Source organism: Daphnia magna, unplaced genomic scaffold, assembly GCF_020631705.1.
Source record: "Daphnia magna isolate NIES unplaced genomic scaffold, ASM2063170v1.1 Dm_contigs107, whole genome shotgun sequence".
NCBI lineage: Eukaryota > Metazoa > Arthropoda > Branchiopoda > Diplostraca > Daphniidae > Daphnia > Daphnia magna.
In genome coordinates this window covers 83,591-99,836 of record NW_025533125.1, presented here as the reverse complement: position 1 = coordinate 99,836, position 16,246 = coordinate 83,591, and the positions used below count along the sequence as shown (strand labels likewise).

The window sequence follows — 16,246 nt, the reverse complement described above, 5'->3', positions numbered from 1 at the left end:
TTTTTACTTCTATATGTAAACAGCATCAAATATACTTGTATTCAATGTGAAAACACTGTTATACCATGAGTTTTTACTTCTATATGTAAACTTCATGGAATATAATTGTATTCAATGTGAATACACTGTTATACCATGAGTTTTTACTTCTATATGTTAACTGCATGGAATTTACTTGTATTCAATGTGAATACACTGTTATACCATGAGTTTATCTTCTATATGTATACTGCATCAAATATACTTGTATTCAATGTGAATACACTGTTATACAATGAGTTTTTACTTCTATATGTAAACAGCATCAAATATACTTGTATTCAATGTGAATACACTGTTATACCATGAGTTTTTACTTTTATATGTAAACCGCATCAAATATATTTGCATTCAATGTGAATACACTGTTATAACATGAGTTTTTACTTCTATATGTAAACAGCATCAAATATACTTGTATTCAATGTGAATACACTGTTATACCATGAGTTTTTACTTCTATTTGTAAACAGCATCAAATATACTTGTATTCAATGTGAATACACTGTTATACCATGAGTTTTTACTTCTATATCAAAACAACATCAAATATGCTTGTATTCAATGTGAATACACTGTTATACCATGAGTTTTTACTTCTATATGTAAACTGCATGGAATATACTTGTATTCATTGTGAATACACTGTTATACCATGAGTTTTTAAATCTTTATGTTAACTGCATGGAATATACTTGTATTCAATGTGAATACACTTTTATACTATGAGTTTTTACTTTTATATGTATACTGCCTCAAATATACTTGTATTCAATGTGAATACACTGTTTTACCATGAGTTTTTACTTCTATATGTAAACTGCATCGAATATACTTGTATTCAATGTGAATACACTGTTATAGCATGAGTTTTTACTTCTATATGTAAACAGCATCAAATATACTTGTATTCAATGTTAATACACTGTTATACCATGAGTTTTTACTTCTATATGAAAACAGCATCAAATATACTTGTATTCAATGTGAATACACTGTTATACCATGAGTTTTTACTTCTAAATGTAAACAGCATCAAATATACTTGTATTCAATGTGAATACACTGTTATACCATGAGTTTTTACTTCTATATGTAAACAGCATCAAATATACTTGTATTCAATGTGAATACACTATTATACCATGAGTTTTTACTTCTATATGTTAACTGCATGGAATATACTTGTATTCAATGTGAATACACTTTTATACTATGAGTTTTTACTTTTATTTGTATACTGCCTCGAATATACTTGTATTCAATGTGAATACACTGTTTTACCATGAGTTTTTACTTCTATATGTAAACTGCATGGAATATACTTGTATTCAATGTGAATACACTGTTATAAGCATGAGTTTTTACTTCTATATGTAAACAGCATCAAATATACTTGTATTCAATGTGAATACACTGTTATACCATGAGTTTTTACTTCTATATGTAAACAGCATCAAATATACTTGCATTCAATGTGAATACACTGTTATACCATGAGTTTTTACTTCTATATGTAAACAGCATCAAATATACTTGTATTGAATGTGAATACACTGTTATACCATGAGTTTTTACTTCTATATGTAAACAGCATTAAATATACTTGTATTCAATCTGAATACACTGTTATACCATGAGTTTTTACTTCTATATGTAAACTGCATTAAATATACTTGTATTCAATGTGAATACACTGTTATACCATGAGTTTTTAAATCTTTATGTTAACCCCAGGCTAAAATCCGAGGCAATTAATTGCATGTTTTTAGGCAATTTATTGTGTGTTTTAAAACATGTTTATATTGGCACACTTTTTGACGAAATAAATTATGGATCGAATCATACTAAAATCTGAAATTTTGTTTTGCGATAAAAGGAATAATGAATTTTTAGTATACTATATTACCATAATAAATTGCGTAATTAATCGAAATTAAGCACATTATTTTTTGAAGATGAAAAGTTGTGTATTCATGTTCCATTCTAAGTATAATAAATAGAAATATAGCACACGATTCATTTCTGATAATAAATTGCGCACTTCTGTTCCATAATAAGTATAATTATTAGAATTCATTACTTATTACGTCAAAATAAAGCACACGATAATTTTACGATAATAAATTGCGCACTTCTGTTCCAATTTAAGTATAATTCATTACTTATTACACAATTTAGTTCACCGTGGTTTTGAATACTTCCCTACTTTCTGGATATCACGCAATTAATATCTATAGTTGTTCGCATTTAATTCATACTTATACGATTAATTGTATAATAAATGGGGAATGAAGTTTGAGTGAAATCACTTGTATTTTAAGGGGCACATACATAACTCGAATTAAGTTTTAATGTCACCTATTTTTTTCTATTCTTCTGTTTGATGTTATTCAGAGTTGTGGTGATGGCTTTTCTAATAACGGAAATCTTTTCGTCCTTTTCATTTTTGGGAAGTTTGATGTAGTTAAAGTAGATAAGAGTTTGGTCTGAAAATAATGAAACATATATTAAGGTTTGAATTATTATAAAAGTTAACTAGCCAGCTTACCAATTATTTGTGTTAGTTCCTTTTCATCCATTGATGGTTTACCAGTGAGGTTGGCACCCATAGTGTGTGTTGCAAGATATTCTTCCGGATACATAAGACGTAAAAGAGCAGCGACAAAGCGTTTGTCGGATTTTTTATTTTTGGAGGGGATACTATCAATAACCTTTTCGGTTATTGGAAATTGAGCCTCGATAAACAATGGGTTTTCCAAGTCGATTTTAGATTCCAACTTAGCCTAATAAAAGTTTTTTAATAATTTGAAAAAAAGCCGAATAAGTAAGAAGAAACAACAGTACGCCATCAACCATAATTAAACAAAAAAAAAATTTAAATTGAAAAAAAAAATGGAAAATGGAAAGTGTGAAAGCTAACTGTTCCCTAAACTTTCTTAAACTATCGAACCAATGAGAAGCCTTTTAGATTTACTGTAGTAAATCTCTAAGGGATATAAATATATTCAAATTACACGCGAAGTAAAAAAAAGAAGAGAATTATACCGCCTCACTGCAGTTGCGAGGGGGCTCATCGATTTTGCTGACAGTGGCAATAACGTCAGATGACGACTCGGATGACGACGACAGCTGCTTATTCGCTTTTTGTTTTGCGATGAATTGGTCAATCCATGTCCTGACGTTGGTGAACTCTGAAAATAACAAATTTGTTATAATGAGGAAACATTAATGAGTAACAGGATAAATGCACGTTGTTCTATAGAACAACGCGCATTGCGAAGGTATACTTTCGCAGAACTTCAGCTTGCATTTAAGGTTGTCGTTTTCCTCTTGTAGATATCGCACCTTATCTTTCAGGGACTGTATGTCGTCAGAGGACTTTTGATTCATTTCGGCTTTCAAGGCCTCCAACCTCAACCTCCAACCTCCAACCTCAAACGCTGATGTCGATAAAGCAGCATTTCTATACGAAAGAGCGACGTGAAAAGGTTATATTCTTGGCTAATGTGCCACATGACACAAGTTTCAGAATCGGAAAAAACGGGACACGTGAAGATCGACGGAAAAGAAAGTAAAAAAAAGATGTAGAAAGCTTTCGCGCCGTAAAATAGTAAGGTTTTCACGCGTGCGGAATTATTTGTTCTAGACTTAAGAAATGGATTTCTTTTCAGGGCCATCAGAGCTTTCTTCGTCACTCGTCGCAGGCGAAAATGCAGAAGACGATGACAATTTTCGAGTTTTTGGAGACGAAATGAATTTGTTTACTTCGCTGCCAGCCCTGCCCTAAATCAAAATTAGTCGATGACTTTATAATCACGATAACGTAAATGATTGCTATACACTTACTGCTGAACGGACACCATCAGTTTCTAATTGCGTTGTGGCTGTCGATTCTCCCGAAAATTCACTAGTTCTCTTTCTTTTGACTGGCTCTTGGAATGTGTGGTCGCTAGGCTTCTCATCAAAATTGTCGAAAAGAGCCTGAAAATGGAAATACATTCACGAAATAAAATGGTATCATTTCAAAACTTCCAACAAGAAAAACTGAGAAAAACAAACGTTACCTTCTGCTCCGTAATTTTTTTCAAGGTGTCTTCGCTTTTTTGGATGTCATGCTTCTTTTTCACGCCTGTTTTTCTCACCACAGATTGCTTTGCTGTTTTTGGTTTACTTGTGTCTCTGGTTTCTTCACTCGAATACTTTTTTTCCTTTAATCTCTTAGACTGGCGTTCCCCACTACCTAGGGCTATCTGAATCTGGCCATTAATTTTCTCGTCAGGTTTGTCAGTTTTCTCCCAGATTTTTTCTCTGATCTTCCCAAAACTTGCAACTGGCAGAATTTCATCGGCGAGCTGATCACGATAGTGTTTTAGTTGAATCAAGTCATCTGTAGAAGCAAGATTGGGTTATTTTTTGTTCCGATAACTCTGTAACATGAGTATTCAAGTATATACTTACTACCAAAAAGAAGAATTTTGGCACATTGCTTTAGTTTCACTATTTCTTCTTCTTCAGCATTTTTAGATGGCCGATGCGGCCAGAAAACAAAATGAGACACATCATACGGGAAATTTCTGTCTGATGTTCCATCACCATCACACTCCACGTCAATCAGACTACTTGTCCCTGTTTCCACAGACCCATCATTAAAATCAAAAAGGGCATATTTCGGCAATTTGTTAGCGCGAGGCATGATAACACACTCAAAAGTCGAGAAAATTGAGAACCTAACACAGAGAATTCTAGAACTAGCACGTGGTTTTCAATTTCAGTATACTTTTACAGGGTATTTTATTGCTGTCTGCTACTGAGATATTAATAATCAGTAACCCGTTCGAACAACATTTGCCGATATTTACACAATAAGATTTATATAATCAATTAGTAAATTACATCAAGGCTTCATAAATTTCAAGTTAAGTGTGGATTCACACAAATATATATTTAATTATATGTATGTCCTATTTTCCTCATACAAACTTTTTCATTTTTCAATTACGCATAATATAATTCGGTTTCAGCAACTTTTGTGTGGAAGGCCACCAATTTTTCTGCTGCGTAAAACCGTTGCTTAAACCGAATTTCGTTATAGGTACCGCTAAAAAACGCTGTAGTGTGAACGTACCTTAACGCGCGAAGCAAAAAAAAACTATTAAAGGGGAAGGAAGGGCTTTCTACATCTTTCTTTCTTTTCCTTAATCTACTATTCGACAGAACTCACTAGTTATTAGCAGCCTTCGGTTAGGTTTTTCTTTCCCTTTCCAATAACTGTGATGGCCTTTTCGTCAGAAAAAGTAAGTTGATTGAACTTCAAAATTAAATTGCGCTAAGTAATCTAAAAGTAAATTGTTTTAGTTTTTCCCAGTCCCTCTTATTTTACAAATCATGTGCGAGGGTCAATCAAGTATCTTAATAAATTCGTTGCTTGAAGGGCCCTCGTACAATGATTTGACGCTGTTGAAGGAGAATTTAACCTCTTGGTTACTAATCAACAATAAGACAGGGTACGTACAACTATTTACGCGTTTTTGTATATATTTTCTTAATTGAAAGTAATGAAAAATAATTTTCTCATTTATCCAGGTATTACATACCTTCTAAGTCAGAATACCTAAAAATGGGTTCGTCCATATGCCATTACTTTCCGTTGACGACGATTGATTCCCGGTCTTGGGCTAAATTATTTATGACATACGCCGAAGTCCAAAGATCCAAAAATTTCATATGAACGAGCTGTCAATAGAATGGTTTTCCGATTTATTTTAATTCTTAATGATTTAGTGGGCGTATATCTTGTATGATGGGTTGGGGGGGTTGGTTATGACCATTGTTTTATTTTTTGCATTTTCAAAAGTCTGGCGAGGATTATTTTTTGCACCCGGTCCCCCTGGAGTGTACCAGTATAAGTTTTTTTATAACGCAACAAGACGTGCTTATTTTTTGTGACGCATCTTTTCGTTAAGTTTTTCACTGTGTCTTTCACGTGCAATTTCCTACTTGCCTGGATAAATCAAACTTCAAGTATTGTGATGAAGCATCACAGACCAGTGAGTTACATGTGCTGGTTAAAAAGACTAAAGTGTAATCCAAACACAATACCGAGGAGAACTTTCTATCGTTTGCGACAACATGTCGTAGGCCGCCGTACAAGTTCCGTCGAAACCCGAAATTTAAATCTCAATAGAAATAATGGTAAATAGTTTCCAAAATTTTAATCAATGAATTATTCATCATGCGTCTTTCATATCATATGTTCCCCTTTGATAGCGTACCAAAATCGTGTGATTAATCACGCAATTACTTGCAATTAATTGGCTTTTTGGCACTCATTTTGTTTTGTTTATCATTTTTATTCAAATTTATAAGTTGGTGAGGGACACGGCCATGTTGCCCAAGATACAACGGCAGTTGACGATAACGAATTTGGTCATGAAAACCTGGGTGCTGTTGATGATTCGTCGTCAGATGGTAATTATCTTCCTCTAGCAGAGGGATTCGGTGAATTCAGTGACAACGATGATTACCCTCGTGTTGGTGATGACGGAATCGGACCCAGTAATAACGATATCACCAAAGGAGCAGTCCTTTCTCTTCTTTTTGCGTTATTTATCAGATATCGGTTGACTAAAGGTTGTTTAGGTGATCTTTTACACCTTCTCAATCTTATTGTCCCTAACTGTGTACCTCGAACCAATTATTTTTTTGATAAAATGTTTTTTTTTGATACTGTAGTGAAAATGCACTTCTACTGCCCCGATTGCCAATCATTTTTGGGGGAACCCAATGATGATAAACAGCACACTTGTGGCATCTGCCGACGGGATTTTGAGGAAAATTCTTTATTATTGCACTCTAAAACTTATTTCTTGTCTACCTCCATTGAAGCTCAGTTAAGGGAAATTTTGGAGAATGATGACAGGTTATGGAGAAAAATTTCCTCCAATAAACAAAAGGTCAGTGTTACAAAATTGTAACGTAAGGGGGGAGATATATACAGGAAACTGTTACAGAACTCATGAAATTCGTCGATTTCTTTTAACAGGGGATAACTTCTCGTTAGCCGCCGCTACGGATGGAATCCGTCCTCATAAATCCTCCAAGTTAGAGCTTTGGCCTATATTTTGCACCATAAATGAGTTAGATTTCAATGATAAATCACGATATGTGATTCTAAGTAGCCTCTGGAGCAGTTTCAAAAAGCCTGATATCGAGACTTTTTGGGTTCCGTTTCTAAAGGAAATTGAAAATCTTTTCATTTCTGGTTTCAAATGGACATCGAATCTTGGTATCACTCGTTTATCAAAAGTTATTTTCCCTCTTGTAATTGCTGATGCACCTGCCCGTTGCATGCTGTCAAACAGCATGCAGTTCAATGCTTTTACGGATGCGGTTATTGCTTGAACCAGGGAGTTAGTGTTGAAAAGGGTTCTGGATGGGTGAGGGTGTTTCCATTTTCATACCCTTTGCCTGAATTAAGAACCCAAGAATCAACATTTCGCTGTGCAGTTACAAGTACTAGGCTAGGCAAACCAGAGCAGGGAATAAAGGGAGCATCAATACTTTTTTTGATTCCTTTTCTAAATGTTATCACTGGTTTGATTCCAGACATTATGCACTGCGTGTTTTTGGGTGTTGTTTCCCAGTTCATAAATTTGTGGTTAGGAAGTCCAGGCCAACCTTATTACATCCCCAAATCCTCCCTAATCGATGATGAATTAGCTAATTTAAAAGTTCCTAATGAAATTCTGCGTGATTTCAGAAACATGAGTTCTCATCTTGGCGACTGGAAAGCTAGCGAATACAGAAATTTCCTTCTTTTTTATTCTCCCGTTGCCTTAAAGAAATTGCTTCTCCCCGTTTACTATAAACGTTGGATGCTTCTTGTAAGTGCTATGAGAATATTATTACAAAAGACCGTAACAGTAAGCCAAGTCGAAAATGCGCAGCTAATGATTTATAAGTTTATTGCATTAATTCCAGATCTTTATGGCCTAGAACATGTTAGCTATAACGTTCACATACTATTGCACGTAGTCGAGGGAACTAAAAACTGGGGTGCTCCATAGGCATATTCTGCGTTCTTATACGAAGTTGCGGGTGGGTTAATTAAACGACTTTTCCATGGAACAAACTCAATAGCAAAACAAATTTTTCGGAACTTTCTATGTGGTAGTAAATTACGAGAATATTCGCGACAATTTATTCCACTGTCAAACGAGAGTGTTCGTAATTTCTATGAAAAATTGGATGGCCCTCTTTCATTGTCGACATCTAATACTAACTTGATACGCATTTCTACAATTGGTTCAAAAAGAAAGATGTTGATGATTGCTGAAATTGTTGTTGCAGTAGAACGGAAGTTTGGTTTGCTATTGAGGTGCCATAAGGCTTTTTTTAGTGAACGTCTTGCTGTAAATGGTAGACTGTTTACCACCCAATCATATAGTAGGCCATTTAAAAAGGATAACTCTATTATCTCCACTAATTCCTCGACTAATTATTCTGTAAACACTGTGTCAGTAATTCAAAAAATCCTTTCCATTAATCCTAAATGTGACTGTCTTTCTTCCGGAGATTGTATACTATCGAACTCTGACGTAAATGATTTAAAAATTTTTTTGTATTGTGATCGATTACCTCTTCTTCAGTTTCCCCCTTGTTACGACGAGTATTCAAATCAGAATTTGACATCTTTTCTGAAAATAGTCGACCGCGATAACACCGCCACGGAAGTAATTGTTCCAAGTGAAATGGGTCACAAATGCATCATTATTAGTCGAGATGATACTGAAAGTGACATTTGCATTCCATGCAATATAAGATTTGAGAAAGACTGAGATAAAAAGAATATGTATTTGATGTGTGTACTGTATACCCTATCTATTAAGCTGTATAGTGGAATAAATATACAACTTCGCCAATTATCCAGAATATTATGCACTTATTTACATGTAGGGAGTACATGATAAGTTGTGTTTCATCGGTATAACACACCATTTATTGTAAACAAGCATAAGTACATGATATAAACACTTTAATGATCACTTTCAGCTAGCTGTTAGTATGAAAAATGAAACTGTCAAATGATTAATTGTAATAGTATCAAATTTTTTAAAAACTAGCATAATTTATTATCTCTGCCTTTCTAAGAAGTATTATATTGCATGCTTTCACCTTTATGAGCACACTATATTAGCTGTTAGAATGAAAAATCATACCAACAAATAATTAATTGTAGTAGCACGCTATTTATTAACAACTGGAAAAATTAATTGTCTATTAAATTTTAACATGTATTAAATTCCATGCTAAAATTTTTATGATCAAACTATATTACATGTTAGTATGATAAAATTATGATTAATTATACTAGTATGTGAATTATTGTACAAGTTTACAATTAATTGCCTCGGATTTTTGCCTGGGTACACTGTGATACCATGAATTTTTACTTCTATATGTAAACAGGATCAAATATACTTGTATTCAATGTGAATACACTATGATACTATGAGTTTTTACTACTATATGTAAACAGAATCAAATATACTGGTATTCAACGTGGATCCACTGTTATATTATTAGTTTATACTTCTACATGTGAAAAATATTAAATCTAAATAACAACGCTAATACCTGCGATTGAATACTTTTGTGAATTTAACTTAGGCAGGTTCTACCACTGGTTTATTTGAAACTGACTTTTGACACAAATAATGGCGTCTGCCTCTACACGGGGAAAAATTCTAACAACGGCTATTGCCGATATCGGCCACCAAGAAGGCTCTGCTTGGCAGCGCCCCTGGCGGCCTATACAAAGTACAATTACAACATACATTATAAGCAAAAAACAATAGGCCGTCTGACGGGCCTTCCAAATTTAGATACTCTCTCTTCCTGTGGGCTTTGACAATCCGCAACATCCTCCCCGCCGGAATCGCCAGCGTCCTCGCGCGATTCCAAATTCTTCTTACGGAGCGGATTCTTCTTTCTCGTTGACGTAGTCTTCTCCACTGTGCCGATTTCGGTATCATCGACGGGCGTGTCGATATCGGCTTGAACTTCTAATGGATAGACAGTCTGGATGCTCCTGGTGGTTTCCTTACCCGAACGTAGTCGTAAAACAACCGCTCGCACCTTGGCGTCGGTTCCAGGTATCACTCCTGTAACAATAGCTGTCGGCCACGAAACACGTTTGATGTTAGGTTCTTTCAGCAGGACAATTTCGCCAACATGCGGAATTCTGGTGCTCTTTCCCTTGCGACAGTGAAATTGCTTAAGATCAGACAGGTATGACTCTTGCCACAGCCTCCACCATGTCAAGGCGTGTTCGCTCCTCTGCTTGTCCAGCTCGATGAGGTCATCACGGCTCATCTTCGTTGAGTCGGGTGACTCTGATGTAGCTCCAGGTTGTCTTCCGGTCAGCAACTTTTGTGGAGACAAAACTTCGTAGGAATGTGCTTCGCCAGAAACATAAGTTAGGGGCCGTTAATTCACGATAGCTTCAATTTCCACCAGTATGGTGTGAAGTTGGTCGAAACTAACCTTCATTTTCCCAAGCACCTTTCTTAGAGGTTCTTTAACGGAGCGGACCATCCTCTCCCAAAACCCACCCCACCATGGAGCTAGGCTAGGAGAAAACTTCCATTCTATACCCTTACTTGAGAGCCAGTTGGCTAGGGTAGGATCTTCCGTCACTAATTTTGCGGCACAAGTAAATGTTGACGCGTTGTTACTGTAGATAATTTTACAATCTTCTCGGCGTGACATCATTCTTCTTAACGCGTACATAAAGGTTTGTGTTGTCAGATCAGTCACAAGCTCCAAATGCACAGCCCTTGTGACTGCACAAGTAAACAAACACGCATGCACTTTCTTTTCACCAACACGAGTTTTCTCGATATCGTTCCCATCACTGTCCTTTTCAATAAGAATCACTTCTTCTAGCACATACATTGGACCGAAGTAGTCGATCCCGATCACTTCAAATGGCTGCGCTTTCTTGGTTCGATCCAATGGCATTGCAGCAGTTTCTTCATTAAAGGGACGCGATTGAACTCGTTGGCACTTAACACCCTTTTTTATGACACTTTTAATCCGTTGGCGTGCACGAAGGATCCAAAAACGATTTCGTAAGAACGTCAGAGTGTTTTGGACACCAGCATGCTTCCGTTTAACATGATGATAGTAAATCATCATGTCGACAATCCTCTCGTTTGATGGAAGAAGGATGGGTGGATCGATGAGCAGTTCTTTTAGGGCCGGGCCTATTCTTCCAGTCACTCGGATGAGTTGCTCCTTTGCATCCCAAATGGGCTTGAGTGTATCAATACCGTGAAACAGTTTACCATGTGGTTTTCCCTTTTGTAAGGACTCGTAGATTTCTGCAAATGCCCTTTTTTGAATGAGTTTTAAGATGAAGTTCTCGGTGACGGCGATTTCGTGAACAGAGAGACAGGAAACTTCCACTCCCCTGATCATTTCAGTTGCTTTGCCGGGCGACTTCTTCCTAAAAATCCTAAACAACCAGGCGATTGTACGTAAAACTCTCAGATAACTGCTCGCTCTTGATACGAGTACGTCAAACCAATCCGAAGTACTATTAGCTGCAAGGATTTGCAGCTTCTGCTTCAATTTTACTTCGATTTCCATCAATTGCATTACTTCTGATGTCGGCATATCTTGTTGCGGCCATTCCGTCTTTTCCAGTTTCAGCCAGGAGAGACCTCCCCACCAGGAAGAAGCCGCAACTAACTTCTTTGCTGTCAAGCTTCTTGATGCGTGGTCTGCTGGGTTGTCCTTCCCCGGACAATGTTTCCAGTGATCTGGCCCAAACCTCTTCTGGATGGCTTCAACTCTGTTTCTGACGAACATCTTCCAACGGTTTGCTTCTCCGCGAATCCATCCAAGGGTTGCCATTGAGTCAGTCTATAAATGCACTTCCCAATTTACTTTGTCAACTGCGTTGACGATTCTTTCAGCTAGAACACTGCCGAGTTCGGCACTAAGTAACTCTAACCGTGGTAGAGATACCTCGTTCTTCGGGAGTGTTGCTGCTCTGGTTTTGCAGCAAATTAGCCGAATGAAATCTGGATGTCTTGATTTCACGTAAGCCACAGCTCCATACGCTTTGGTTGAAGCGTCACAAAAAATATGCAGTTCTTGCGTGTGTTTGCTAGGTGCCATAGAAATCATCCTTGGCACTTGTATCTTGTCAATGGATTTTAAGTCTTTAACAATTGTTCTGAATCGGCTTTCCGTTTCTTCGGGCACCTTCTCGTCCCATCTAATCTTGAATTCCCATAATTCTTGAAAAAGAAGCTTAAATTGGAGCGTTACGGGTCCAATTAATCCAAGTGGATCGAACAATTTTGTTGAAATTTTTGCAAAAGCTCGTTTAGTCAACATTTAACTTTTGCTGCTGCGTCTACTATAACGTCTGCCTTGAAATAAAAGCAATACGTGCTAGTATTCCATCTAACTCCAAGCACTTTTTGTGGGTCTAAATTAAGACATGAGTGTGACTTGTCTGAGTCGTTGGTTAGGCCTTGTTTTTGTAGATATCTACGCAGTTGTTTGTTACCCATTTTCTTAAGTCCATGTTTGCGTCAGCAAAAAGTTTCAGCACAATTCCGATTACGGCCATTGCTTCTTCTACTGTAGATGCATTTGACAAGTAGTCATCTACATATAGGTGGCGTAGAATTTGTTTGCTGATTTCTGCTAAGTCACCTTCATAGGACTCCAAATGTTTCTTTAGGACGGTCCTGAGCACTGCCGGGCTGCATGTGAGTCCAAATGGAAGCCTGTTCCATTTATAAAGTTGCAGTGATCCTGGGACGTTTTCATCCTCTAGAAAAAACCTTAACGCTTCCGCGTCTTCTTTAAGCAGTTTCACCATTAGAAACGCTTGTCTAATGTCAGCTGTCCAGGCAATGGGGTTGAGCCTAAACTGTAACATCATGTCAAGAATGTCTGGGTTCAGATTCGGTCCTTCTTCTAGGCAATCATTGGCGCTGAAACCCGTTTTCGGTTTTGCTGAACCATTGAAAACTGGCCTTACTCTGCTGGTGGTTTTGTCTTTTCTGACCACCGGATGATGGGGCAGAACCGTGTAGATACCGTCGAATGACGTATCCGCCTTGGAAATGAACCTAAGTTCCTTTAATTTGCTGAACTCGGCTTCGTATGAAGTCTTCATCTCCTGGTCCCTGTCCAATCTTCTTATCAGTGCCTTTGTCTGACCTTCTGCCATGGCTTCATTCTTGCTGAGGTATTTTTTGTTCCCATTCCATGGGAGCGGTGCTACATAATGTCCATCATCATCTTGAGTGATGGACTCTGCATTGGCCTTCCACTGTACTGAAAGTGGCACCTTTTCCAGTGGATCTAGACTCTCTAGTTTCCACCATCTGGCAAAATCGATTTCTTCTTTTTTCGGGTCCTTTTCTTCATGTAAATCTTTGGGTGTTCCTAGTTTAGCTTTTAAGAGAAAGCTGATAGCCGTTGTAGATGATAACGCCACCTTCTCATCTTGCCCTAGTAGTAGCCATCCCAATTTACTTTCTATCGCTCGAATACCTGTATTCGACACGATCTGTTTTGAGCCAAGAACCTTCCAGACTTGATTCGCTCCGATTAAGACGTCTATTTGGCAGGGTTCTGCTTTTCCGCTCAGTATTCTGTCGTCGGCTAGTTGGTATCCTTGTCTCCAAAGTTCGTTAACGAATTCTGTCTTACTTGACCCAGCAATTTTCCCGATTTCGCGTTGCTCTATTGCTTCAAGTTCAATATCTTCCGCTTGTGGGTTTGTTCCGCGAAGTCGTAGCTTTCTTACGCTTCTTTCCTTTTCTGGATGGATGTGTCCCACTGCTTGCAGCTTCAGATTGATTTTTCCGACTTCTTGTAGCCCTAAAGTCTGTGCCAATTCACTTCTAACAAGGGTTGCATTCGATCCTTGATCGATATAGGCGATAGCTTTATGCCACCCGTTTGGGCCCTCCACTACCACTGTTGCCGTTTGGACGTATACGCCACCAAATAGGCGTGCTTCGATTGAGAGAGGAGCGCCATCTGCTACTTTTAACATTGGAGACGCTGCCACAGTTGCTGTCACCGATTTCGGTTTAACTGCCTTGTTGCAGATAGACGTCTGGTGACCCATTCCGCACTTGTAGCATTTTCTTGTACTCCAACACTCTCTCACCTGATGATTTTGTCCCAGGCACTTCCAACACCTTTTTTCTTTCTTGATTAGCTCCAGTTTCTTCTCTAGGGTGATATCACATTTTGCCGGTGAATGTTTATCATTGCAGAATAAACATCTTCTTTTGACCGTAGTGTTCTGTTTCCTGTCTTTATATTGTGTAGCAGTGCCTGTGACTGCTAGTTCAGCTGCCGTAGGTGTGGTGGCAAATGTTACTTTTCGCTTGCTTCTGGTCTTGTTTTCTTCTTCTCTTGCTTCTCGGTTGAGTAAGCATACTCCCAATCTGCAGCTATTGAGTCAATGAAGGTAAAGAAATCTGCTAATGTCTTGTGGAACTGCCTGGTTTTGCCATGCCATCGGGATTTTAGTTCAATTGGCAGTTTTCTTGTCAAGATTTCCATAATTGCTTCATTCTGAGCTGTTTGTTGGTCTAAACTGCCGAGGTTTAAAGCATGGCCCATTGCCTAGTCACGTAGTCCTTTAAAGTCCTCTTGATGTTCTACTCTTGGAAGTTCTGTAATGGCAATATAATGGTCTGCTTTTACCGATCTCGGCTTGTTGTATTTCCCAGTTAAAATATGTATTGCTTTGATATAATTGTTGTCTGTCAGATCCAAGTACGATATCGCACCAGCTGCGTCCTCCGTTAAATGCAATTTCAGTCTGCTGAATTTCTCGATGGGTCTCATTGATGGATTCTCGTGGATCAGTGTGCGAAAAATTGCCCACCAATCCTCCCATTTGCCAAGATCTCCATCAAACTTGGTGATTTCTATCCGTGGTAACAGATGTGCAATGTTCCACGGGGTTGAAGGTACTTGCAGTTGCATCGCATTCATCGGTGGAGTAATTGTGCTTGGAGGTGTATTATTTCCACTTGGAGCTGCTACTTGAAGTATGGGGCTTGCCATACTTGTTGTTACTACTGGTTTCTTTTTCTTCCAGTTGATGGTTATTTTGTGGAAACGGTCGACGAACTCTTCATGATGCACCAGGTACTTCTGTTGAACTTTGGGGCTTGTTCCAACATAGGGATGATTGTTTCGTAATTTCTGATTAGTCGTTTCATCCTGTCATCGGCCAGCTCAAACGAAGTTATCTAGCTTCCTGCAATCTGTTTTTCAAGCCTGCGGTTTCATAATTCTTCAAGTCTTTATCAATGTGAATCCTGTATACCATGATTTTTACTTCTATATGTAAACAGTCAAATATACTTGTATTCAATGTGAATCATGTTTTTCTAACCAATTTATTACTTCAAAAAATAAAATTAAAATAATATAATGAGTTTTTACTTCTATATGTAAACAGGATCAAATATACTTGATTCAATTATACACTTTATATGTAACAGATCAAATATACTTGTATTTGAATTGAATACCTGTAAACCAAGTTTTTACTTCAATAACTGAATACACTTTATACTATGTTTTATACTATCAATAATTGTGTGATTCTACTTCTATATGTAAACAAGTTGTCAAAATATACTATGTATTAAGTGAGGATATTCCAAGGAATATTCTATATGTGACAAATATACTTGTATTCAATGTAATACACTGAACAGTAAATACAACAGAATAAAAACAAAAACACTGTTATTTTTGGTATATACACACAAATTATTCAATGATACACTTTATATTTACCTATATTTAAACATAAAACTATTAATGTGAATACACTTTTATACCAATTTTACTTCATTGTAAACAGCATCAAATATACTTGTATTCAATGTGAATACACTATACTTTTACTATACTATATGTTTTATATATGTATTCAAGTGACAATACCTAAAACATGAGTTTTACTTCTATATGTAAACACATCAAATATACTTGTATTCAATGATATTATATAAAAATACTTGTTTCAATGGAATACACGTGATACTCCTCAATAGTTTCTAACTTCAATGTAATAGATCAAATATACTTGTATTCAATAATACACTGTATACCATGAGTTTTTACTTCTATATGTAAA

The 16,246-nt window shown here is 37.0% G+C and overlaps 4 protein-coding genes across 4 annotated transcripts; all 4 read right to left on the bottom strand.

Annotated features, from left to right (window-relative positions):
- Positions 1-2,341: 2,341 nt before the first annotated feature.
- Positions 2,342-4,808, bottom strand: LOC123466636. The gene is made up of 6 exons (XM_045166857.1): positions 4,501-4,808; positions 4,107-4,429; positions 3,889-4,023; positions 3,088-3,825; positions 2,591-2,825; positions 2,342-2,528 (listed from the first exon to the last, which is right to left on the bottom strand). Exons 1-4 carry the CDS (start codon positions 4,733-4,735, stop codon positions 3,691-3,693), a joined length of 828 nt encoding a protein of 275 aa, XP_045022792.1. The 5' UTR covers positions 4,736-4,808; the 3' UTR covers positions 2,342-2,528; positions 2,591-2,825; positions 3,088-3,690.
- On the bottom strand, positions 2,401-3,432 carry LOC123466639 (BEN domain-containing protein 6-like). Its single transcript, XM_045166860.1, has 4 exons — positions 3,330-3,432; positions 3,088-3,233; positions 2,591-2,825; positions 2,401-2,528 (listed from the first exon to the last, which is right to left on the bottom strand). Exons 1-4 carry the CDS (start codon positions 3,430-3,432, stop codon positions 2,401-2,403), a joined length of 612 nt encoding a protein of 203 aa, XP_045022795.1.
- Positions 4,809-9,310: 4,502 nt separating the features above from the next.
- LOC123466638 lies at positions 9,311-10,638 on the bottom strand. Its single transcript, XM_045166859.1, has 3 exons — positions 10,588-10,638; positions 10,017-10,470; positions 9,311-9,318 (listed from the first exon to the last, which is right to left on the bottom strand). The coding sequence occupies exons 1-3, from the start codon at positions 10,636-10,638 to the stop codon at positions 9,311-9,313; spliced, it is 513 nt and encodes a 170-aa protein (XP_045022794.1).
- A 4,074-nt stretch (positions 10,639-14,712) lies between these two features.
- On the bottom strand, positions 14,713-15,159 carry LOC123466637. Its single transcript, XM_045166858.1, has one exon. The coding sequence runs from the start codon at positions 15,157-15,159 to the stop codon at positions 14,713-14,715; it is 447 nt and encodes a 148-aa protein (XP_045022793.1).
- Between the last annotated feature and the right edge of the window lie 1,087 nt (positions 15,160-16,246).

Bases quoted from the DNA above. Each gene is read 5' to 3' on its own strand.
- LOC123466638 (XM_045166859.1), bottom strand. From the start codon at position 10,638: ATGGTCCGCTCCGTTAAAGAACCTCTAAGAAAGGTGCTTGGGAAAATG. The intron at 10,471-10,587 runs GTTAGTTTCGAC...TCTCCACAAAAG, and splicing joins AGGTGCTTGGGAAAATGAAG to TTGCTGACCGGAAGACAACC.
- LOC123466639 (XM_045166860.1), bottom strand. From the start codon at position 3,432: ATGAATCAAAAGTCCTCTGACGACATACAGTCCCTGAAAGATAAGGTG. The intron at 3,234-3,329 runs GTATACCTTCGC...TGTTATTTTCAG, and splicing joins CAAGCTGAAGTTCTGCGAAA to AGTTCACCAACGTCAGGACA. The intron at 2,529-2,590 runs GTAAGCTGGCTA...CATTATTTTCAG, and splicing joins GGAACTAACACAAATAATTG to ACCAAACTCTTATCTACTTT.
- LOC123466637 (XM_045166858.1), bottom strand. From the start codon at position 15,159: ATGGCAAGCCCCATACTTCAAGTAGCAGCTCCAAGTGGAAATAATACA.
- LOC123466636 (XM_045166857.1), bottom strand. From the start codon at position 4,735: ATGCCTCGCGCTAACAAATTGCCGAAATATGCCCTTTTTGATTTTAAT. The intron at 4,024-4,106 runs GTAACGTTTGTT...TTCCATTTTCAG, and splicing joins AAAAAATTACGGAGCAGAAG to GCTCTTTTCGACAATTTTGA. The intron at 3,826-3,888 runs GTAAGTGTATAG...ATTTTGATTTAG, and splicing joins CTGATGGTGTCCGTTCAGCA to GGCAGGGCTGGCAGCGAAGT.